Source organism: Anoplophora glabripennis, unplaced genomic scaffold (genome assembly GCF_000390285.2).
Source record: "Anoplophora glabripennis isolate ALB-LARVAE unplaced genomic scaffold, Agla_2.0 scaffold2, whole genome shotgun sequence".
Lineage (NCBI taxonomy): Eukaryota > Metazoa > Arthropoda > Insecta > Coleoptera > Cerambycidae > Anoplophora > Anoplophora glabripennis.
Window position 1 is genome coordinate 3,257,376 of NW_019416325.1, and position 25,288 is coordinate 3,282,663.

General features: G+C 32.2%; 2 protein-coding genes across 5 annotated transcripts; both read right to left on the minus strand.

Moving 5' to 3' along the window:
* Nucleotides 1-1,154: 1,154 nt before the first annotated feature.
* Nucleotides 1,155-3,268, minus strand: LOC108916987 (UDP-N-acetylhexosamine pyrophosphorylase). Its single transcript, XM_018723381.2, has one exon. It carries the CDS (start codon nucleotides 3,109-3,111, stop codon nucleotides 1,636-1,638), a length of 1,476 nt encoding a protein of 491 aa, XP_018578897.1. The 5' UTR covers nucleotides 3,112-3,268; the 3' UTR covers nucleotides 1,155-1,635.
* Nucleotides 3,269-10,587: 7,319 nt separating this feature from the next.
* LOC108916935 (la-related protein 1) lies at nucleotides 10,588-24,635 on the minus strand. Of its 4 annotated transcripts, none has more exons than XM_018723276.2 (15): nucleotides 23,680-24,635; nucleotides 19,699-19,755; nucleotides 16,432-16,857; nucleotides 15,955-16,073; nucleotides 15,693-15,882; nucleotides 15,461-15,638; nucleotides 15,106-15,403; nucleotides 14,839-15,052; nucleotides 14,517-14,639; nucleotides 14,241-14,464; nucleotides 14,021-14,190; nucleotides 13,053-13,441; nucleotides 12,842-12,993; nucleotides 12,613-12,788; nucleotides 10,588-11,773 (listed from the first exon to the last, which is right to left on the minus strand). In XM_018723276.2, exons 1-15 carry the CDS (start codon nucleotides 24,331-24,333, stop codon nucleotides 11,745-11,747), a joined length of 3,399 nt encoding a protein of 1,132 aa, XP_018578792.1. In that variant the 5' UTR covers nucleotides 24,334-24,635; the 3' UTR covers nucleotides 10,588-11,744. The 4 variants fall into 4 exon arrangements, with proteins under 4 accessions (XP_018578792.1, XP_023309864.1, XP_023309863.1 ...); XM_023454096.1 differs by lacking the exon at nucleotides 23,680-24,635 and adding an exon at nucleotides 20,536-20,713; XM_023454095.1 differs by lacking the exon at nucleotides 19,699-19,755.
* Nucleotides 24,636-25,288: the final 653 nt, after the last annotated feature.

Here is a 25,288-nt window from a genome sequence, read left to right on the forward strand (position 1 = left end):
CCACCTATAATTTTTTTGAAAATCAAGAAAAATTTTATTAGTTCGGTAATTGTTTTATAAGTAATAAATAAACATCAATATAATAGAGAACATAATATTTATATTTAAACATATTTTTCTTTCTGTTATACCTACACTTACATGGAGTGTTTGATAATCGTGATAAAATACATTTTTTTACCATAACAATGAATATCCCAGTTAAGTAAATTATTATTAGATATGCATCTAAATAAAATATTGTCATATACAATAGCCATTGTTCAATAATTGACATAATCTTTCATACTTAGGTATATGCGACGTTGTGAAAATGCTCCAACAAATGATCTCATTTTAAAGGAGATGACCGAGTGCAATGAATAAATAGTCAAAACCAATTTCTTAAAATTTGCATGTTTATTAGTCCCAAACGCACTTAATTTTTTTTCATATTTTTATGTATCTTTTTTTTAACAAAAAATAATACATGCAATTAGCCTACTTTTCGAACGCCAACTTTATAATCAGGTTCATGGTCACAGCTGTTGAATAAAAATTATATAATCCGCTCAAAAACTTACTTTCATTTATCTGCAAGGAATTTCTATACAGACATAAGTTGATACTCATGTGGTACCTATATTATATAACGACCCAAAACATTAATATCACATTACACATTTTTATTGTAGAGAAATATAAAATAAACTTTTTTGTTTTTTTTATTACATCTTAAGCATTGAATAAAGCATATATTTAATAATTACTTTTAATGTAAAAGTTTAAATTTGATCGTTCACCAATCACCGCTTATTCAAAAAAATATATAATAGATGTAGTAATGCGGTTTCGTTCGATATTTTAGTGAAGGGAACGTTATGCAAAAGGTGTCTATTGAGTGCCTTGAACTTTCTTGGCCCATTAAAATTCCAACTGAATACAACAGAATGTAAATAAAATTTCAGAATTAAAAACTTATTTATTTATATATTTATTTCAAATAACCTGCCACCAATAGGAACTAAATTACAAATAAATCAGTACAAAAAAAAATGGTAAAAAATAAAAAGGTATATCAGCAATTAACATAAAACTCAAAATATAAATTATAGTGCATATTTAGAATTTTTTTCATATTCATTATTATGAAAAAAAAAACGTATGTTAATATATTTTAGAAAACATTGCATGTTTTATTCAAAATATTGAGGCATTTCAAAAACTAAGTAAAGAATAAAAATATTTTTGAAGCCAATAAGCCTATAATGAAATCGAAAAAGAAATTGTATTATACTTTAAGAAATACTTCAAGAGAAGCGGTTTGCAAAATAAATAGCATTCTTTGTTTTTTCGTATGCTTATCGCTTTGTTTTTTACAAAAAATAAGTTTTACTTTTTTTTCAATTTATGAGTTGATAAGTATGATCTATATTTGCTACAAGAATTGTCTTTTAGGATTATGTTTGTATACGAGGAAGGTCAAAAGTTAGCGTCAAAACCTCGTAAATATAAAAATTAATTTACTCAAAAGCTAATGACAAATTACTTCATCACATAATATTTAAATGTACATATGTTTTAAATGTGACTTAAATCCATGACGTTTTAATTACTTTTGACCGACCTAATATTTAAATATCGCAGATTAAAACATCAGCGGCAGTCGCCATCACAAATGACATTTCCATTTTTTAAAATTTCCTCGTCGGATAGAATCACTGTTGTGGTATCAAAGACTTTGTCCTTAACACGGACCTCCAGACTCTCCCCCGCATACGACAACAAAGGAGAAATCTCTACTCCGTCACATGTAACTTTACCCCCCGCCTTTTCTATGTAACTTTTATGTAAATTGAAAAGATCGCGACGGGAAGTAAGGGAACAATCTTTTCCAACACTGTCTGCATTTTTCAAAGCACTAAATTCACTATTACGAGGTACCTCCCAAGTAACGAATTTCTTAGCAAATTGAAACACGTCGAAGACAAACTTTTCCACTTTTATACCGTTAGGACTACTGGGTTTAATTTTCTCTCCGTTTTCGTTCACGTGCGGAATTTTCTTCTTTGCGACATGGAGCTTCAATTCACGTTCAAAATTTGCAGCCACTTTATTTAAAAAGTCTGTGGTGAAAAAGTGGTTGCAAATGTTACCAGCATTGAAGAGTAAATTTCCGTCACTGTCTCTTAGATTTGCCGTGGCTTCGGTTATTTCACTGTATTCCACAACTTGGAACTTACCATCGACTTGACAAACAACTCCAACTGCTTCAGTAGGCTCAGCTTTACTGACAACTTTAGCACCACAGTCTGCCTCTTTCTTAACGCAGTATCCTATGAACACTGGATCGGCTACTTTTATTAAAATATTATCAACACTGTGTACGTGAACGTACTTGATTCCTCTTTTCTTCATGTCCTCTAAGATACCATTTTGGTGTAAAGAACGATATATCCCTCCGTTGCCATCTGGAGCAAGCGCCACTATGTGTTTTTCATCCAAGAATATCTTCCCGTCAAAATCATAACAGGGAAGGAGACCTTGTTGAAACAACTTCACGTCGTCTTTATTTAATCCAAAGTAATCATTTTTCCTTAAAAAATCTTTGGTAGTGAAATTTGTTGGGCCACTTGTCATGATGTACCAGCAAATTTTCCCAGTTTTACCAGTTTGCTGTTTCGCTAAACTCATCACTCTTCGGATGCGCTCAGCTTGAATTTGGAACAAAGGTTTTCCTGATGGTAATCCGACTGAGAACATACCTTTAGGGTAATTTACCCCAAGTCTTGTACCTTGACCACCAGCCAATAATAAAACAGCTACTTCATTATTAGCTATAGCTTCCAAGCCAGTACTTTTATATTCTCCCAGGATTTTCTCGTTCACGCTTTTTTCCGATTCGAATTGTTCTGGAGGAATAGGTTTCATTCGGCTATCCAGCTTCTGGACATCTTCGGATAAAGAATTTTGTGCTTTTGTAAAGATATCACTCGCTTCTTTGAAATTGATGGTACCCAGTTGCTCCAAAAATTGTGACTGTTCTTTTTCGTTCAATTCATCCCAGAATCTTAACAAATGAGATTGTTGGCAGTCCGAGAGGATTTTTTTAATTTCCGCAAAAGTCGGCATCTTGTCCAGAAACTAACTAAGAAATGCACACCCTCATTCACTTTTTAAAGACATTCGTTCTGTGGCAAGCGCGCCGAATGACATGATACGCGGTAGTTACCTTGTGTATATGCCACGCTCGCGGTACCACCTGAGTGCACCACTCTAATCTCGAGAATGTCAAGCCATACTCCACTGCCAGTGGCGGGCGACTCGGCTGAACAACACTTAACCCAAACAGCAAAAATTCAATTCTTCAGCAAATGTGGACAGTCGGGAGGCGTTTAACTGTAGTCACAACGATTAAAAAATATTTGCTGAAGAGGATACATTAACGTTAAAGCACTCTTTCATAAATAAGTGTATTTTAAACGCTCCAATAAATATGAAGAATTGTTATTCGTGCTAGGAAAACTTCAGTTATGCCGGAAGAAAAAGTTATCAAGGTTAATGTTTACACATGCAAGGCTGAATCAGAACAAGAATAACGCCTACTTTCAAAATACAGTAACACTTTGTTGACATCTAACGGCGCCTTACAACTTTATTGCACTTACGTACCTTCAACTGTTACTTAGCGTTTGCCATGGAGTTAATTTCGGACTAATTATTGCAACTCCGTACAATTTTGTCTTAATTAAGAAGATTTAAAAAGTGAAACTATTTTACATAACTGTGATGAAATTTGATTGGAATATTGCTTTTGGTTGTCGCAATTTGTTGTAATGGGCATAGAAAAATTTAAAATATTTGTTTCTTTCTTGCCTATTATGAAACAAATGAAAATTTATATGAACTTTAGGAAACGTTGAGACAAATTTTCAGGGTTGATTGCTCTCGTCAAAACAAATAGATACATTTTTCGCAACAGTTCCTAAGGGATCCATGACCTTCAAAGACTGCGAAAGTGAAAGACAATCATTTTCAAATATAGACAAATAGCCAAATTTGATATAGTGCAGTTTCCTCACAGTAACTACCTTCATGTAAAATTTTAATAAAAAAATAACCAGTGGCGTGGCAATTAGGAGGCGTCTGAAGGGTTCCAACTGTCAAAGTTATTTGAAATTAAAGGGAATTATATATTTTTCAGTTCCCGTCAAAATTTGTTTGAGTCTTGGGCTTTTTTTAATAAAAATAAAAAATCGTGGATCATAAATAAAAATCAACTATTTTGATTCGATTTTTAAGCAATTAAACGTAAGTCCATCTGACCACTTTTTCGATTATGAAATACTTTTAATTTTCACTTTATAAGATTCGATGTTAACAATGCTCCTAACCTTTATGGCGGTTAGAACCTTAAATGTGAACGATGGATTCTACCAAATCAAAAAACAAGAGGCGCAAAAGTTTTGACCAAAATTTAAAAAAAAGCTAAAATTCATTTTGCTAGATCTTGCCGAGGCCTCCCGATCTCGTGAGGCCCGGGGCTACACCCCCGTACCCCCCCACTCCTCCCTTAAGCCGGCTCTGACTATAAGGGAACTATAGTTTACCAAATTTGAAGCAATTAGGTCTATATTTTCAGTGGTTCAGCAATTGGTCAAAAACTGGTTTTAATTTCAAATTTTTGAAGAATTATACACAATATGTTACCTTTTTCTTTGTTTATTTTGACGAGATTAATCAGATCTAAAAGTTTGTCACACCTTATATATAACATAAATGTATAACTTAACGATTTTCAATAATTTTTGTCAAACTGATAAAACTGAAAATAAAGGTAAAAGAAGAAGTGTAAATTAACTTTTATTTGAGTTATAAGATTTTTGTGACTACCTACAAACCTATTCATAGCAGTACAGAGTGCAAATATTTTCACGTAAAAACTGGAAATTTTTACATACAAATTATATCATTACCATTTTTACTACTAATTTCTTAAGATTTGTCGTATAAATTACTTGTACATAGTCGCTCAGTTCCGTATTGCGTTGTATTCAGTATTGATTTAAAAAATGAAGAAAGTGAAAGTTGAAATTAGAAATTGTTAAGGTCTCCAACTGACATTAAAATAGTAGTACAAAACCCGTTTTACCTTTCAATTTGCTGACTGTGTGACCTCGTGTTTATCCACCTCATTCGGTGCTAAAATATTTCAATAAATTAATTGTTCCTTTTTGTATTGTATTTGAATTTTGGGTTGAAATGAGATTCCCGATATCGGTGCCTCTAAATTGGGTTGTGACATCATTGACAAAAATATATTTTAGTAATGAAAACAAGAGAAATACCCACTTAAAGTTGTAGAATTTTATAAATGAAATAAAGTGCCTATTGTATGTAAACAGTTTTATCAGTATCAAAGGGTATTACAGATTAGACAAATTTCTTAAAATCGTGGTTACGCTGTAGAATTAAACACTCCAGTTTTTTTTTAACAAATCTATGAGGAGATACGTGGTACAAAATATCTTATCACTACAGATTTTTAATTGCAGATAACACGACAGCACTTTTCAAAGGAAATGGGAGGTTCCAAACAACGCAATACAGTGGCGGCTAGTGAAAATTAAAGTGGTCGTATTTTAATAAAATGTCTAATGGAATTTGCGAAATAAAATATTAAAATGTTGTCGACCCTGAGATCTCTGAACGTGTTGCGCATCTATATGCAAAATATATATTTTTTAATTTTTCACAAAACTAAATGTACTTTGCAGTTATGCCTATTAAATTTTAATTTGATATTAACATTCTGTTTTTCATCATAATGCTATAACTTTATGAAAACTTTTGAGAAAAATTTAAAAATAGTTCATGATTTGATTAGGGAAAAAAATATTTGGAACTATGCGTAACCCATGTCGAGATATAATTTCATTTTTTATTATACGTCCTTAGAAATAGTTTCGTCTTGTAATTTTTAGAGACGAAATTTTGTTGAAAATAAGTGGTCAACTGGGCAAAGACATGCGCCACAAACCATTTAAGCAATACAATAAATTTTGAGTGCGACTCATTGCATTATATTGTCAACTTTCATGCAGTCTGGACTTCATATTTCATGTAGCTATTGATTTAATTGCGGAATCTAAGATGCCCCGGAGAAATTTTGAGGATGACAGTTGCTTGGAATATTCAGCTGGAGTTAAAATACTCAATAATGTGGCGAAGGAGCTTATTTTTGACGATAGTGAATGAATAAAAATGCACTGTGTCTACATGTTGTGCCTAGGTACCTACTACAAAAAAGATGTGTTGAAGGCAACGTGGAACCAAGCGTCCGAAATTCAAAAAGGCGTAAAGCCGGTACTGTACATCAAGAACAGTTGCTTCTTTTTTTCTGAATGGTAGAATAAATAATTCAAGGTATCTAATCAAACCATATTTTTAATTCCGTATCTAATGCTAAATCGTAAATTCATGAGAATGAACTAAAAATAGTCAGTAGTGATTAATACTGATTAGTTTGCATTAAGTAGGTAGTTACCTCAATTATTTTTATGATAATAATGATAATTTTATTTTATATCGGTTGTTTATTTTTATTATTCTTTTTTTTATACAAGTTATCTTATTCATATGTTTTACGATGGAACCGTTCCATGCACTGTACATCCTGCAATTCCTCAGATCTCTTTCTTATTATTATAGTAAATAAGGGTGTTCTAGGTGAAACGGATTCTTACGTAGTTCTGGTATAACACAAAAAATATATATTTCAAATAAAATATATATTTTTTTAATTTCAAACGGAACACTGTATATTATAGTATTCTTTAATTCCTCTTTGTAATTACAGTCTCAGAAGTTTAAGTTTTTAATTACGGATATTTTATGTTTCTTAAATGGAATACAATATGTATATTAAAATAATAACAGATATATGTAAAATTTAATTTCCTTTCGATTTTATTAAGCCAGATTAATGAAAGTATTTTTCTAAAATGTGTAGATAATTTTTATGATAAACTCATTTTTAGTCCATTTTACTTTTGAAAGTGCCATTATTAATGAATACGGAAATAGCAACCAAATATATGAAAAACTATAATAAATCAGGCATTGTTGTAATATACAGGGCATTATATTTCAAAAATTGAAGTTAATTAAGTAACGTCCAGAAGAAATGGGAAATGGGACACAAAAATACTTTTAAATTGCGAAGAAATTGATTTACAAATTTTAACAAATATTTTATTGAGTGGTTATAATAGAGTGTAACCCAAATTTGAACGTTCTCCAAAATTGTTGAAAAAAGTTCTGATATAATGCACACTTTTTGATATCAAGACCAAAAATTTAAAGAAAAACGATTTGATTTGCAATTGTTAATCACAGATTAGGTAAATAAATAGATTGTTAATCTCAAAAGCAATTAAAAATATCGAAAACGCCGCTAAATAGAAAAAACCTTAATAGTAAAAATGTATTCCACCAGTACCAAAACAGAGGTAACAAAAAACAAAGCCAGAGCGCGCCATCATGCAGTGTGAATATATAACTAAAATTTTTTCATGTTCAGTTATTTACAAGGAAAACGCATTTCTCAAGATATATTGATCACCACCTGTACATATCCGCACCTGTGCATGCACTATATATTATGAATTTATGTTTAATATTCCTAACGATAAGAGCAGCAGAATACCTGGTACGTATAATACTGCTGGTATGTGATAAAAAACATTAAGAGATTATCCATAATTTACAACAAACTTTGAAATAATATTATACAGGGTGTCTCAGTTTTAACCTGCAGAATGAAACCATCAGGCGATAAATAATTTAATTTTAAGAAAAAAGGTACTGCAAACGGGTTTTCCAACATTTAAATAAAAAAATACATTGCATTCAAATTCGCATTTTCAAGCAAGTTTTTTCTTGACATCTATTATACACTTTCTAGATAAAAATGTCGCAACTATTTTAACACCAAACATACCTACTGTAGGAAAATATGGAAAAGGTGGGTGGGTGAATGGAAATACATATATGAACATAATCCAATAAAATATAATGTCCAGAAGAGGAAATAGAAATAAAGGAAGAACATATACCTTATCTAAAGCCATAAAAACTGAAGATGATGCATCATGATCCATTAAATTACAAAGCAGCGCAGCAGAGACACTGCATCTGTTTACATATCAACATTTTATTGTCATAAAATCCTAATATTTTGATATTCCTACTACTTACAGTTAATTTTTGTACCATATTACTTATGAATCACCCTGTATATACCAGTAAGACAAATTATATCAAACTGAAGTTTGGTAAAGGATAAAATGATTATCTTTTAATAGTAATGACGTACTGGGGCTATTTGAAAGTATTAGTAAAATTCTATTTAATGAACCTCTGATGCATTCGAAACAAAGCTTTACAGTTTTTGTTCTCCCTATATCTTCCATCCCCTTTGGTCCTTTAAAATGTTCATCTGTCACATTACATTTGGCAAACTGTACATTGCTTTTACTTATCAAACATTCAGTGCAGGAATAAGAGAAAAAATTATCATTATGGGGATGGTCGAACGCCGACATCACACTCGAGGAAAGTGTGTACTTCCTCATTATAAATATAGCTGACCTAGGGTTGTCTTGCTGGTACCTGCAGTCTCACCAACAATTCAAAGATCTAGACCAGCGGTTCTTAACCTTTTATTTACCATACACCTCCTTTCAATATTTTCTTGTTGTAGCAGACCCCCAGTTACTTGCTTAGATATAAGTCCCAATTAAATGGGTTTGAAATATTAATTCTAAATCGTAAATTTTGGAAAGATATACAATAAGTTACACCAGTGGCGGCGTAGCATGGGTTGACACCCGGAGCAGTTTTATTGAGCATTCTCAAAATAAAACAACAAATACTAAACGTGCTTACATGACTTTATTTATTCGATCACATTATCAAAATTTACTTTCCTGTCCATTTCAATAGACAAAATGGAAAGATTGCTTAGTCATGCTTGGCTCTTTAAAAATTTTCATTCACACGAAGCTACTGAAACACAAATAGTTAAAAAAATCTACACAGCGCTAGACTCGGAACAGACTCAGAATAGCCTCATTTTACAATGAGCCCAGAAGCTCCAAGGTAGTCCACTGGACCGCTTCTTGAGAAGAAATACTAGCGGCTTCCAAGTGGCGCCTCAGTTGTAACATCTACAAAATTAAGTCCTCTGCAGAAAATTCATCTAGATTTTTGTCAGATTTGAAACTATACCAAATGTTATAAAAATGTCATCCGTTGCCGTATAACGATGGTCTAGTTCATCGTAAAATCTATCAAAACATTCTACCATAGCTCTCTGCAGCTCTTCTGGCAATGTTAGTCCAGCGTTTTGGGTCATTTCTTCTGATATACGTTTTTTGAATCTCCTCCTTCCTCTTCTTTCAATCAAAATATCCAAATTCTCACATTTTTCAGTAGCATAGGAAATAGCTCTTTCCACTATTTGGATACGTTAGCTTTGATTTTTATCTCGCACTTTTCCAGATGTTTGTATATACTTTTGTGTCTGGTTAACTTCTTCTAAGACTTCACACCGAAAAGAAAAATAGTATAAAAAACTGAAGTCACACAAAGCTGCTGGGATCACACATCTCTTAAGAGTGTTGATAAAAGTTTCTCGCAACTGTCTACTAACTAAGCAGCGCGAGTGAGTTGTCACCCGCAGTGGACCGCCCTCCCTTTACGCCGCCACTGAGTTACACTCTGACATAAGGCATGTGGATTTTTTCGCGGGCCCGTTGAGAGGAGATGGTGGATCCTCAAGGGTCCGCGGACAACAGGTTAAGAGCCACTGATCTAGAGTACAAATTGTCAATGCCCTTTTCACGTAAATGTTCACAATTTTTTGTTTTTTAAAGTTCTTATAAAATTACTTTTTGTTTTTCTTTTTTTTCAATGTTGATAACCTTAGCTAACTTTCAGCAGTTAATAGTCCATGATATCAAAAAAATCCACAAATTCAGAAAATATTTTTGAATGACATCTGCACATTCTGGTCCACAACACACAGTCCATGAAAATATTGTAGGCGCATACAATGAAATATAAAATATTTATCTACATGGAGTTAAAATAGTGCAAGATTTAAACGTGTACATTTTTTTTAACATACTTCCATAATTTACATTTACGAACAGTGTCGTCCAGTACGAACCAGAACTTCTCTTTAAAATACATGGTTCAAATGCATTTTTTTTTATATATTGAGGCCTTCTAGATTATGTACTAGCTGCATTAACTATGACGAATGAGTCGAGTCAATGGCCTGCCATGATTATAGGAGTTTTTTATTAAAAATTTGACTGTAGCCTTAATTAGCATCACTTAAATATCCTCTACCTCAAATGTCACTGACTTATAAAGCAGAATAATTTTTTTCACACAAACTTAAAATTTTAAGTTTTCAAAATTATGAAAAAGTGTATTATTTCAAATATAAAAACAATAATGTTTAGTATGGTTTTATAGTACCATGAAAAAAAAAAAGATGTTAGGGATACGTATTAGGATTCGATGCAAAAAAACAAGTGACGTTTTAGCGTTTTTATTTTTTTTTTTTTTTTAGCGTCATTGGAAGACAAATCGCAGACCACACTTCCACAACACACTTTACAAACTAACTTACAATATACAATACATTCTTAAATGCAAGGAGTTGAGCAAAAACTATAGAAAACTTATTACCCATATCACATATTTTCTGAATTTTTTGTCTAACGATGTAAATATGAACGATTACAATTGCACAGAATTTCTTCGTCATTAGACAAAAAACCGAATTTTAATTTTTTTTTTATAAATTAAGATTACGCTAGCACACACTTATATTAAAAGAATTCAACTCAGAAATATTATAAATTAAACTCCTTGCCTTGTCCTATATAATTTTACTTTCAAACAAATCAAAATGAGTTTAATTATCAAAATTATGTAATATAAAGTACGAATAACATAACAATTATCAAATAATTGCATATGACAAGCGTGTACCCAAAAACTGTTATCCTAAAATATATAATCATGTATGGTGTATATCCTTCATCACGCTGATAAGGACATATAAAAAATATAGATACATAGAAAACGAAAATGTACCGCCCACTAAGCACTACTCGAATAATCATGTTATGAATTACTTAAAAAAATAACAATTATAATAAACACACTTAACTTGACTAAAATGATGCCAAAGCAAGACAGAGACAGCCAATTTATGAGTTATGCGAGTATTACGATAGTGAGCCCCTATTTACAATAATTATTTATAAGCTTTTTTGTTTCAAAATGAACACAAGAATAAAATTGATTTATTAACGTAAGTTATGATAAAAGAACATATACACTTATCAACAGAAACCGATACGGTTTGTCACTGACTTTCAGGAAATATTGCTGTGTAGTTTACTATTCATACGTTATCTAGAAAAATATGAAAACTATGTAAAATATTTAAGGCAATGGCACCGAATATAACAATCGCAATTACTACTTACACCTTTATACAATTTTTTTATGATCCTATACAAAAAAAAATCACCGCATTCTCTTAGAATGTTCCTTTAGCTAGATTACTTTTTTACCTTATGGAAATCAAACAATTTAAGATATACAAATATAAGAATTAATCCAGTACAAAATTTAGTTTCAACAGTTGACAACAGAACACATGCAGTAAAGTCCTCCCTTCAATCGGCGCTGCCCTTGCGACCTTCACCTAAACAAACAATTTAAATTCGTAAGGAATGTGCAGTTACTAACTCTATTATAGTCTTTCCGAAGTCAGTTCAACATGTAAAAAAACGCCTGGCAATAAAATTTAATGAGTTTCATAGGCATCCCTAAAAAGTTTTCTGCTAATGGTAAAAAATTATAATAATTTGTATATAATGTGTAGAAAATTTCTATTATATGTTCATTTGGCCAACAACATATTTTAATTAATTATATCCTCAAACAATTTTATTATATTGATGGTAAATTTCGTTTTGTTCTGTTTCAAAAGGTCTCCAAAATGCCCTTTCTCAATTGTAATATGAATGATTAATAGAAGGTGCCTATAATAAATTAAAATTACTTAAATCACACCAAATTCCGCATTGCTGCACTGCACTGCTAGGCAATTTGTCGACCACTTGTCAACGGCCGAGATTTATTGCCCAGTAATCCAATGCAACTGTATTTGTATTTCGTTTGTCTGCGCTCGCATTCTTCAACTAGACATATACATTTCTACCACCTCCACGTTTAGTTCGACCAGACCTGTATATGGGTGTGGCTAAATAAATATGGGAACAAGTTTTTCAAATATTTCAATGCCGAGTTGCTACGTCAGCGACCGAACCTGGCACATACTGTCATCCTCTTGGTTCTTCAACTGATATCGGAAAGACTATACAACTTGGGCTCTACAATTAACCTCACTTTTAATAAATTTCACAATGAAACTGATAAATTTCGACCCCAACCAAACGTACCAAAGGTGAAAAATGCGAACTGTATTTTTCTATATAAATATCATTTAAGTAGTCTTAATAATATGTGAAAATTACCCACCAGCAGAAGATGCCTCCTTTTTGTCCTTCTGTCTCCAGGAATCAGTGTGGGTACGAGACGAGTTGTTGCGAACACGACCTGAACCGAACGAATGAGTGCGTGATCTTGGATACTTAAATCCTGTACCAGCTGGGGCGCTGGTACCCGGCTGTGGAAAATTTTGCGAATGTTCACCTCTAAAAAAATATATATTAAAAACAGTTTATAAAATAGTTACACAAAGTGTTACCGTTGGTGAGAAGCAGAGGAGCGCCTCTGATCTTCACGGGATGTACTAGGACCGGCGCTTTGACTTTCAGAGACACTTCTGTTACGTCTTGCATTCTGTCTATAATGATTCCCTCTTCCATTCTGTGTTTTAAGTATCTCATCAATTTTTGGCTAGAAAAATTATTATTTATCCTTAAAAGTAAAAAAAAAAAAAATCATAAAATACATACTTCAACAACACGGAAGTCTTCGATTGTTTTAAACTTAGAAAGGTACTTCTTCAAAACGGGGTTGACGTTCAAATGAGTGCCATGCTTGTAGTATTTCAAAAACGCCCAGAATTTTTCTAACCCATAGAGCTGTCCATTTTCATAGTCTTTAACTGTCTCCTGTTGAAAGTCTTCGTATAAATGGGGGCGGAATTTTACTTCCAATCCATACGAGTAGAAACGGAAAAGGCATTCCAATCCGTAACGATAACCCTGTTCAGCGTCTTCCAATGCCAAAGCCTTAAACTCGTTGTACATCGTACGGTTGAAGTTCTCCCGCAAAAAGAACGACCAGAAACGGAATAGTGTGTTCATCTCATTCGACTGACCAATTCCAAATCGCTTACGCTCTGTTAAAATAATTATATATAACGTTTTTTTCAATTCTGCTGGCTCTTCCGTTTTTTACATATACTATTCATATTAAAATTTCTTAACTGTTACCAAGTGCGCATTAAAAAGTCTCGTGTTCCAGTTTTAGTCAGCGGGTAAAATTATAGTAATTAATGGTTAGAGTCATTGGTGATTGCGTTTTATTATAATGCACATAATTACAATAATCTGTTCTGGTATGACAAGATTATCCTGTATGTGCTAGTGGACAGTGATTATTAAAAAATGATCAACACCAAGACGCAATATTACGATTTTATTCACAGAGACTATTTACCGCCAACGGAATTTTTAATATAATGAGCACCGGTGGTGGTACCAAACTATAGATAGCTTCTCGTTCTCCAGACTTAAACCCTTTTAGACTTCCATTTGTGGAATTTGTTTAAAAAATTTGTGTATGACAGAGACGCCATATTTTGTTCCTAATAGAGAATAGTTTAAATTCCGTTCAAACTAATTGACCATTTTTTTATAAAAACATCTACAAAATTCTCCTATTTTTCATAATCATAACAGTAATATTTGCTACTTACCCTTCAAACACTTCTGCCTGAACTTATGGTATGCTTGCTGCGTGAAGTTATTCTCTTTAAGTAAAGCATGCGAGGGGTGCTGGAAAGAAGGAAGCGTTTGTGGTACACTTCCGTAACTGCCATAGCTCGTGCCCAAATGGGCATCATTGGGGCTAGTGCCTAGGCTGCTACTGCAAAGAGAAATGCTATTTACGCCCCTAAATAAAGTTTATCAACGTACCCAGTGGATGTTGTGCGTATACGATGTTCCTTAACGTCCATGATCCATCCAACGTGTTGCTCCACTGGCGGGTTGTTGGAGTGTCTCGTTTTACGCTTTCTTGGCGTGCATGGATCAGGTTGTCCGTCTTTAACCACAGCATAAAATCGAGGTACATTGCGATGGCTCGGCGTCAAAGGACCGCCCCTCCTGTTGTTTTCCAAAGGTGAATGATGAGAATCCAGCTACAATGTAAAAGGTTTTAATTGAAGTGAAAATTTCGTCAAAATAACTTACGATAGGAGGTGGCGGGGGAGGTACCTCGGGGTTCTGTTTCTTGGGGGCGGGAGGGGCCATTTTTTTGAAGTCTTCCTGACTAATCACGGTTACAGTCTTATAACTTCCACCTGCGCTACGTTCCTAAGCAAAATAAAAAGCACCAGAAATAGTGAGTGAGACTACCAAAAAAATTTTTTTTTAATAAGATTTTCATATTTATTTTGAGGTATTCAATTACTTATTAAACACAGCACTTATACCACCGATACCCTGTAAAAGACTATATAAAAAAAGAACCATAACATAAATTCAAAAAGTAGTAAAAGGTCAAGCGACTTACGAAGTCCTGCACAGTCCATAAGTCCTCTTCATAATAATACAGTCCGTCATTAATAGCTTGCTCTAATTCTTGAGTAATTTTGACACGAGTTGTCCAATCTCCAGTCCGATCATAACCCTCATGCTTGGGGGCTCTAGAGGAAGTAGTTTGAGTTACGATCAAAAGTTTATTGACGTCTCGGTCGCTCAGTTCATCTGAATCATCTTCCGAAGCCCTAAAAGAGTGAAATCCAAGAAGACAATTTTTTTTTGTTTATAATACCATTACCATTCATTGGAGAATGTGTTCTGACGACCAGTAGGCACTTCCAAATCCAGTTCCTCATCAAAATGAAAGTCTAACTCCTCTCGCTCATTAGTCTTAACTTTGAATTCCCTTTTACCTTTGTTTTCTTTATTTTTTCTCTTAACTTGCCGCCAATTCGCTTCTTCCTCGGTTTGCTCAGTTTTGTTTTTGTCTCTATTGAATTCTTGCCCTTCCAAATTCCCATTTGAACCCATTTTTTCATTAGTTGAATTTTCATTCATATTATTATTAATAATATTGTTATTCATTTTTTTAATATCTGGATAAAAAGGGATTTTGAATTAAAATGTATTTAAAAATAAGATAAATCAGTTACCTGATTCATGAGGGACAAATTCAGCAACATCGGGATTGAGATTTTCAATGTGTTGTTGTTTTTCACGGAGAGTTTTTGGCATGGGAGGAGGCGGTACTAATTTCGAAAGAGGCTCTTCTTCCTTTTCCCCGTTCTTATCCAAAATAGGCCACTTCATAGGTTCGTGTTTTGGTCGAACCTATAAAGTTTATTTTTTTAGAAAATTTTTTATCCAGTAAGTAATAAATATTACCTTAAAACCAGACATCAGTTCGAGTTTATCAGAGGAGCTGATTGCATCCACAATTAACGAGACATTGTTGGTTAATGCCTGGACACGATGAAAAGACGCAATAAGCGTAACAGGCAGATAACCCTCAGGATCCATTTTTCGTCTTAGGAAAAAGTCTCTATTGAGATTGTCCTCGCTGAAGTAATATTCTCTAAAAATTTAAGAAACAACTGATGTGTTTGTTTTCCTTAAACTGGTATTAATCTATAGAAAATAAACTTACATTTGGTTACGAATATATTCCTTTAGAGTAGGCCCATCTAGATTGAGGTAACTGTTGCTGTTAAAGTAGTAAGTACCCATATATGGTACCAAAAAGTTTTGGCCATCAAATTTCCCCAGCTAACAAAGTAAAATAATATTTTTATTACTTACAATTAAACAATTTCTTAAATAGAAAAACTATTCTTATTTTAGAATGTTTATACATATATTATAAATAGTAGTGTAAACGTACTGTAGGTTCAAGTAGTAGAGTATTCAGTACAATCTAGATCAATTGACTATAATATCATTATTAACTTGTTAATACTGAAAACATATTCATTTATTCACGTGTGATTAATCTAAATTGGTTCATTTCCATCTAAAGAAGCTACCCTTCGTTCTGCTGTTGTATGTGCATAATAAAGTATAAAAAATGGAAACGTGCCACATTACTAAATGATTTCGTCCTCCAAATAAATATTATATCTAATACCTGTGTGAAATCAGCAGGATAATCGGCATAATCTGGATCGCTAGGTATCCTGTTAGCTGCTCTGTTAAATGGCCCCCTTCTTCCACCCCGGCTTCGCCCACCCCTGCCTCTCGGAGCAGCAGAAGCTGGCCTCTGATGTCGACCATTATGAGTTGGGGCACTGAGCTCCCTTTCTGCTCGCCAGTCTCTATCTCCATCGCTTACAGTGGACTGGACATCACCAGACCTCTCAGGTTTCCTCCGTTCATGCTTGTTGCTTTTAGTCAGATCAATTTCTAAGGGTACCCATTTATGCTTAGAAGGCTTACGCTTGTCCTCCGCTTCCTCAACTTGCTGTTGTTGCTGCTGCTGCGGCGGCGGCGGCGGCAGCTGTCGGTCTTTTGGGGCATTCGAAGTTTGAGCTACTGGGCTGAATGATCTACGAGGCTGCAGCAAAGTTGTACGTTATAATCTGAATTGGTATAATATTTTGAAAGAATTAAACTGGAATAACTACAGATTTCAATATAAATCAATGTTTTAGATTTTGTTGGATATTATATAACTAGAATTGTTATTTTTTATTAATCAATGAGTACCTGATATAAAAGTATCAGAAATTTTTAATAATTGTTATAAGTACCTAGTTGACCCTAAGTGGTAGTCAAATAAATGATTTACAATTTTTGATTGTGTTATCATTTTCATTAAACTTTTATTTTGGTAGTAAATGAACTTTCAGGAATTACTGCACAGCTTTAAAATCAACAACAAAAATTTAATAAAAGTTCAACAATTGATGATGATAGGGATTTATTTTATTCGATTCAAAATTCAAGGAAAATGCAAAAAACATTTACTTGAATTGAAACTGAGGAAATACCATCATTCCCAAATCAAAAAAATTGTTACAGAACTATGAAAATTCTGCTATTCCACTACAGTTTCTAAGAATTTAAGACGTACTCAAATTAAAGTTTTGGAATAATCTCATGCACTAGTAAACTTTTATCATATTTAATTAATCTTATATGGTTTTTGTTTTTTTTTTTGTATGGAAAAACTGTGTTTGCCGCTGACTTTACTAAAAAAATATGTAAACAATTTTGTATACATAGGCATCCACATAAGTTAAATCTGTTTTGTTAAAAAAAAATGACTGCATTCTAAGTCCATTATTTTTCAATTTTTTAAAACTGCGTATAAACGTGGAAACTACTCCGCGAGCTAACTCTTTATAGGTCTCTGCTATGCCTCCCATATACGAACTTTGGAAAAAAAATGTGGATATCGAAAGTAGATGAAACTAGAGATAAGGCAAATAATAAAATAAGACTCGCTTTAAAGGGCATTCTAATGACTAACAAACCAAAATATGTTGCTCTTTTCAATGGTAAATGTACCTCTTTGAAAGAGTCCCCTACATAAGCTATTTTAATCATACAGATATATGCTAAGGTCCACCTTTCACTTGCAATAAAATGAGAAGCTGATAAGCTTACTTTAATATATTTAATAGAGTTACATAAATTCTTAGTGACATTGGCTGATGCATCAAAAATGAGTTGCTAATTCTGTGAACAGTCCATTAGAGTATTTTTAAGGTGCATGTACTTTATGCGATTTGCGACTCTACGCTACTTGATGGAGGTTTAATAATTTAAAGATGCATTAGATCGGTAGCGTGTTCCCACACCGACACGGTAGGAGCAGGTTATCTTATTATTAACATTTTTTATTTAATTTCATTTAAGGAAACGCCCTATTAATAATTATATTAATAATTAAAATATTATCTTAGAGCATGTACTACTGGAGGCAGCGTCCACTGGCCGAGAGTGTAACGGAGGTTTAGAGAGAGAGAGAGAGAGACGTATAGACGTATATGATATCTCTCTCTGGCAACATGCAATCGCGTGCTGTTAGAGAGAGATAGCATATGTCCTCCTTTACCTCTCTCTCTCCCTCTATCTAAACATCTGCTACACTCTCGGCCACTGAGAGGCTGCCTCGAGTAGTACCTTGCGGTCCATCCATTTATTTTGTGCTCTTGATTCAATTGTCTTTATACTGACGCGAAGAGATACGCTTTGCCGTGCCGGACAACTGACCAACTAGGCATAAGGATTTTGAAACTTCCGACAAAGCAGCATGCGGCAGCGCCAATTATCTTAAGTAGCGTTCTATAAAAATGCATACTCTAACTACTTTAAAAGCATTAAATACTCAAATATAGTCGGACCTTCTTCGTTTTTATAGTAACCGCTGCCGCACGCCGCTTTGTCGCAAGTTTTAAACATCCTACCTTTAATGAATGAAGGCCATAAGGCCTATTGAACTAATCAGATGATTATGAATATAACATATTCCATATTTACTCCTTTCATTAGTTAACCAAACTTTAACCTTAAATTGGTAAATAAATATAGTGGCCGCCCAGCGCCCTCTGACGTTTTACTTTAGCCCAGGGTTCTAAATTTTGTATTAAAGAATAATGAATAATCATTAATAGAAAGTGTAGTAGAAGAAAGAAAAGAAAAAAATTAATCACTGAATACAATATGTAAGTAACTGATTCTATGAATAATTTACCGAATATCTATTACCTACTTACACATACGTAGATACGTATCTACACATACCTAACCACAATTTTCTTGTATTCACAAAGTAACGATTGCGAATACACTGTATTTGTAAATATGAATAATGAATATTTAGCAATCGTATTCATTCAACATGAATCTATTCAGTATTCATAAACTATCCATATACACTAAACACTGTAGTCATTATTCAGATTTACGGAGATTATCGAATATGTATATTCAGCCGCGTATTCAGTAATCGCTAATCAGTATTCAATTACTTTTTGCCCGGCTCTGAGTTAACCTTTATTTTCTGTTTCTGCACGAAATAATTGTGGGGGAATTTCTTTATTTGAATATCTTAATTATTGTAAAGACGTACGGGAGCTTACAATTTCGAATTTTACAAACAGTGGATATGGGCAGCAACCCAGACTTTTAATTGTAATGGTAGTTAGTGCGTAAAGCTTTTTTTTGTTCACATTATAAAACTCGCCAAACAATTATTTGTGTGATATCAGGCGAAACTGTGTTAAAATAACATGGATTAAAATATAAATAGGTGGATAGATACATAGTTGATTATATAAAAACTACATCACGATACAAAATCTGCGAGAGATTTAAATCACAACAGAAAGAGTAGCTGCCAAGAAACTAAAAAGTTGTCTTATTATAAATAGAAAATGAAAACACTAACCTCAACAGTGTTGTTCCCTAAGGTGGGCCAATCACAAATATCTGTAAAATCACTAGCCTGGAAAAAATGAAATTATTGTAGATTTTTTAGGTGTTAAAATAACAAATTTCAAATCATCTTAAAACTTCCCTTATCTAGGACTTTTATCTGAAGCTTCTATTAAATTTATTATATACTAAACAATATAATCAATAAACGTATTTCATTGAGCTGATAAAAAATATTTGTCGACTGGAAATGACGTTGTTGCTTCGCCCTTTCAAAGTTATTTACATATTTCTTGGCAGGCTCTGGCAAGTTGCTTGCACTTATTATTACAGACATTTTGTCGTAGCACTTTTAAATTATACCTTACAGAAAATAATTTAATTAAAGTTCCATATTGAAAGAAACCATATTTAATTAATTCCTGATTTTCTAGAAACGTATATAAAGCATAAAAATATTAGTAAATCAAGTCCGCATTTATACTTTTTAAATTATCGGTATGAACGGTTCTGTTATTATTTATTTCATTTAAAGTTCAGTTTAGTAAGTATTTTAATAACTTACAGAGTATACTTATTAAAATAGTATACGTAATTTTTTTAATTAAAAAAAAACTGCTTAAAAATAATTTAATACAAATCAATTTTATTTAAAAATACCTACATACTATAGACATGGAACACGGGTTCCCGTATCATTTAGGGAGGTATCATATAAAATATTTTTTAATAACAACTAAGGGTAGTAAAACCTCTCGAAAAAGACACACTCTGTGTAAATGAAATAAAAATAGTGATCGACCCAGCCACTGGTAAACATACGTTTTGCAATAACATATTCAGTACATACCATATTTTAAAAATTATTAATCGACCACAACTACTAAACATTCCATTTCAAGAATTAAGTCTTCAAAATCCCAAAAGATAAACGATTAATATTTGATACTACCATATGTAGGATATGCGTTACATGCCTTAAACAAGAATACAACGAACACAAAACAATATGACGGGTGACGTAACGTTTGATATCTGAGTTTTAAAATAACCCACGTTTATGGATACTGTACACCCGTACTCAAAAAAAATGACTACACGGAACCGGTGATGCGCAGTTTGATTGAATTACGAGGTAGGCAGCACTGCTAATTTCAAATTTGCAAAACGCCGCCGCCGCCAGGCAATGCTTATCTATGGACGTCAAAACAACTTGCAACTTATTTTCCACTTTTGCTCTCGTAATATATATGCGGGAAATGTAAGTAAACTTCTATATTTTTCCTTATTCTTAACCAGTTTTATTTTCAGAGAAAAACATCTGATATTCATATATTCACAAACAAATACTTCTTCAAATAAATGCAATATAACAAGCCAACTTTTAAAGTTGTGTAAAACGTCATAATTTATTGTTCTTCGACTATAATTAACCGCAATAACTTTTACCTTTTCTACTATTGTACTTAAAAAATACAGAATCAATTAAAATAAGATTCGTTTATACTTAATAACAAATAACAAATTTTCTCTGCTGAAAAAAATATGACCATTTAAAACATAAATGTGTGCCAAGCAAAAACGGGTTTTCAAATTATGACATAATTAAAGTTATAGGACTTTAAATATGACCGAAATTTCTGTAGAATTTATAAAATGAACAAGTCTTAAGGGCTAATATTTTTGGTATTAAGGCTCGGTTAACTAATCCGGCGATTAGATTGTGATGAAAATGCAGCACGTTCGCAAATTTAATCGCGCGATTAATGAATTATAACCGGTACCAAAATTACTGGTACAAAGGTGTTATAAACGAATATATATTTCAAACTATGAAAAATTTAAACACGGGCAAACATTTAAGTTTTGCAAAAGCAATGTTTTATAAAATAACCACACGCATACCTATCTATAAAGTAGATAGATCTGATAATGATGATTTCAATTTTGAACAATTCCAAATCCACCACAATAACTTCACTTACAGCTTATCAAATGATACAAAATAATAATTTTATACTTATACCTATTTTATAAAAAATTTATTTCCTTTAAATCAAATAATGGTCAATCAGTTTATGAAAAATGTAACAGAAAAATGTTGTTGTTCATAAGTTTATGTAGCACTGATAAAGGACATTAAACTATTTGATAAAATGCATTACACGAAGCATTAAAAAATGACAATGAATTTATTTCTCATAAAAAATTTATGGTATGTATTATTTCGGTTTAACCGACGTCCAACCAACTTTATTTTAAAAAAATTAATACATTCATTTAGTGACTATGGCTTCTACTAACTAAATATTCATGCAGAAAGATATTTTTTATGTCAATTAATAAATTTCGCGATTTAAAACCAGAATAATTGTTATTTTTAGTGGCGACTTTGGTAGTTACGTTAACCTCTAGATTTTGATAAGTTCAGTAGTTATTTAATTGTATTGATAAGAAATAATAATTGATAACTTAATAATACTAATGTTATATGAACTGTCTGTTAAAGGCATTAGTTAAATGTCACAGTAACCCATATTTTTTACCTAATTTTCATAGTCATATAAAAAGTAGACCATTAGATAAGTGGTACTATAAAACTTGTTTTCCGTTTCAAATGCTTAATATTCAATGCTTTATTTAATCAAACGTTACAACATTTTATGTAAATTTTCTTTGGATATGATAAAATATTTTAATCAAATACGTGTAACACTGATTTGTGGACTTTTTTTCAGGAATCTAATGGCTTTTTTATTAGTAAGACTTAATTTATTCTCCAAACCTTGATTGTCCAAAATGTTTTAGTGAAAGTAACTCAAAACAGGCTGTCTATCTTTATCAGATTCATTTTCCTACATCGATTATATATAGTTAACTATACTGCTTATCAAGCTTTGCTATGGTGTTGATAACATTTAGTAAGAATTTAGAATACTGTCAGCACCTGACATAGAAAGTCTGCAAAAATCTTTTTACAATTCCATTGTGGTATTTTGAAAAAACTTATACGTACTCCTCAAAAACACAAATTTTAGCCTTAAACAAATCACCAAACAATAGACGTGTTTATTTGACATCAAAAGTTTGGAATTGTTAGAACTGGTAACCTAACAAAAATATAAAACTGCTACAATCATGTACAACAATTTTAAGCTGAATGAATTTTACAAATTTGTAATTCACTGAACCTGACTTCTAATATATTTTAAGGTATTTCATTTCAATAACTAAATTAACATCGGCATGCTTACGGCACATGCATTATGTTATATCTTACAGAACTTCATTTCTTATCAGTTAATAAATGGCTTTTAACATAGAAATTATATCAAACAAACTAATTTAAAGATATATTGGTTTGGCAACAACAAAAAAAAAAAAAGACCAAAAGGTTTTATAAAAATGAAAAAGCAGTGAACATATAAGCTAATTCATTGAAGTAGATAAAACAATTTGAATTCTAAAATGATTCATAATAATTATTATAAAACCGATTAGTCTAACTTAAAAACATCATGACTGAATTAAGTGCATAATTATATATAAAATATGTCGTTTATGCCACCAAAGAGATAACTAATAGACTTAACTCGCTACCAGTTAGATTGAATAAGAATGTGCAAACAAAATGTAAATGGGAGTTCTTTGTCACGTAACAAGTTTATAAATGCAGTTATGGGTTGAAACATTTTATTCACATACTTTCAATATAACACAATCAATATTTTTCTGATAAACACCAATATTTCTTTGGAACAATTATTGGTGCATCAAATTTACTAAAATGAGTTAAAAACATGGTTTAATGAATGTTCTGCTATATCATTAATATTCACAAAACTTTTTAGTACAAAAAAAAGAAACACCATTTCCAGCGACAAGAAAATAAATGATTATATAGAAAGCTTTAATTTACATCTCATTTTCAATTAAAAAAGTGTCAATAAATTACGGGGCTGATTAGAGTGAAACTATAAATACTATCTTTTACCTTTTCGTTATATCGATGTTTATCCTTAGGAGCTTTAACAACACCTGCCGTAGCATTGTGCCCACTAGTAGTGACTTCCTGCTTTTTGGGCTGCAGTACACGCTTTTCGTTTGAAGTGTCTTTGGTGACAGTTTGAGGTTTTACTTGCCAAGGATTGACTTTGGGTAGAGGAGCTGCCACAAATACCTTTTTGAACTCTACTTGTTCGTCAGCAGCTTCCTTAACAAGGGAATTATCTTTCTCTTCTCGTTTTTCTTTTAAATGAGGTTCTTTTTGTTTATCTTTTGGTAGGTGGATGTCTTTTTTCTCATGTTTGTCATGCCTATCATGTTTGTCTGTTATACCATTTACTAAACTTTTTTGTTTTTTGAGTTTTTCATTTTTTCGTTCTTTCCTACTGTGATTTACTACTGGAGTAAAGGTTCCGTCATCATCTAGATTAGCTGAAGATGCTTCAGGCTCAGATTGTTTAAATTTTTCTACCACAGGTTGTGACTGATTTTCCGTTATTGGTTCTTTGATATTCTCTTTATTATTATTTGTGGTGGTTGTTTTGAAATTCAAAACAGCATGTGCATATGAAGCTCCAGCTTCAGATATTGTGTCATCCCCTAAATGTGGGTTATTTGGTGTTGAAGATACATGTGTATCCATATTAATCCTAACTTCTGTTATGTTAAAAGCACAACTTACAATATTAGTGTTAATTTAAGTTCAAACGAACAATATGGAGTGTAACCATGTTGGGTTCAAAAAAGCATGGTATCCATACAATTTGCCATAGTATTTCGTAGTAACAACACAACACATTAATGTCAAAAGCACATTACGTAACAGAAAACAAATATTTCACTATTTTGTGTTACCTCAATAATAATTAAACACAAAGTTTATTATTCTAACACATTCACAGAGAGCTCATGCTTTGCAGACAGAACTAAGATCACTTATTTGTTAGGAACATTTGTATTTATTTCTTGTAGAAAACCACCATACTTGTACTAACGGCGGGAAATTTAAAATATTGCATGTCAACAACTGCAACTCGATATCCTTGAACAGAAATTTCTACACACGTCCCCAAACTTTCCTCAACTTCCGAGAACAGTGAGCGCAGTTAGCGACAATGCGTTAACCAATAGAAATCATTTCTCTTGATTGGTTTAATCTAATAATGGTGGTGGTAAAATTCAATAATAATCTGTTAACCCTATTTTGACCAATATTTATATTCTTTCCTGTATACCTAATAAAAAAATAATAAATCAAAAAGCAATTAGGAGGAAAAGAATTTAAAATTGATTTATCTAAATTCCTTAACAACAGCCAATCAAATGCATACTTTAGTAATTAAACTCTACCTAGTTAAATCGTAGTCAAACTTATTTTTGATAAACCGGCATCTAGTTTTTATTTGGTAGCAAAATAAAACAATGCACAAGTAGGTATATCTAGATGACGTAAATAGATCTCAGGAGTTAACAATTACCGCAGGATAAAAAAATATTGCAGACGTTATATCGATACTACTACAAGAACATTTTTGTAAATTGCGAATATAATTTAGTTTGTATTTTAAAACTTTGGTGATTCTGTTTTTTCTTCTTTT

What these genes read in the sequence shown, in the direction of transcription:
- LOC108916935 (XM_018723276.2), bottom strand. Translation starts at nt 24,333, where the DNA reads ATGGATACACATGTATCTTCAACACCAAATAACCCACATTTAGGGGAT. An exon ending in AACATCGATATAACGAAAAG is followed by an intron (nt 19,756 to 23,679) that starts GTAAAAGATAGT and finishes CATTTTTTCCAG; the next exon opens with GCTAGTGATTTTACAGATAT. An exon ending in TATGGACTGTGCAGGACTTC is followed by an intron (nt 14,640 to 14,838) that starts GTAAGTCGCTTG and finishes TATTTTGCTTAG; the next exon opens with GAACGTAGCGCAGGTGGAAG.
- LOC108916987 (XM_018723381.2), bottom strand. Translation starts at nt 3,111, where the DNA reads ATGCCGACTTTTGCGGAAATTAAAAAAATCCTCTCGGACTGCCAACAA.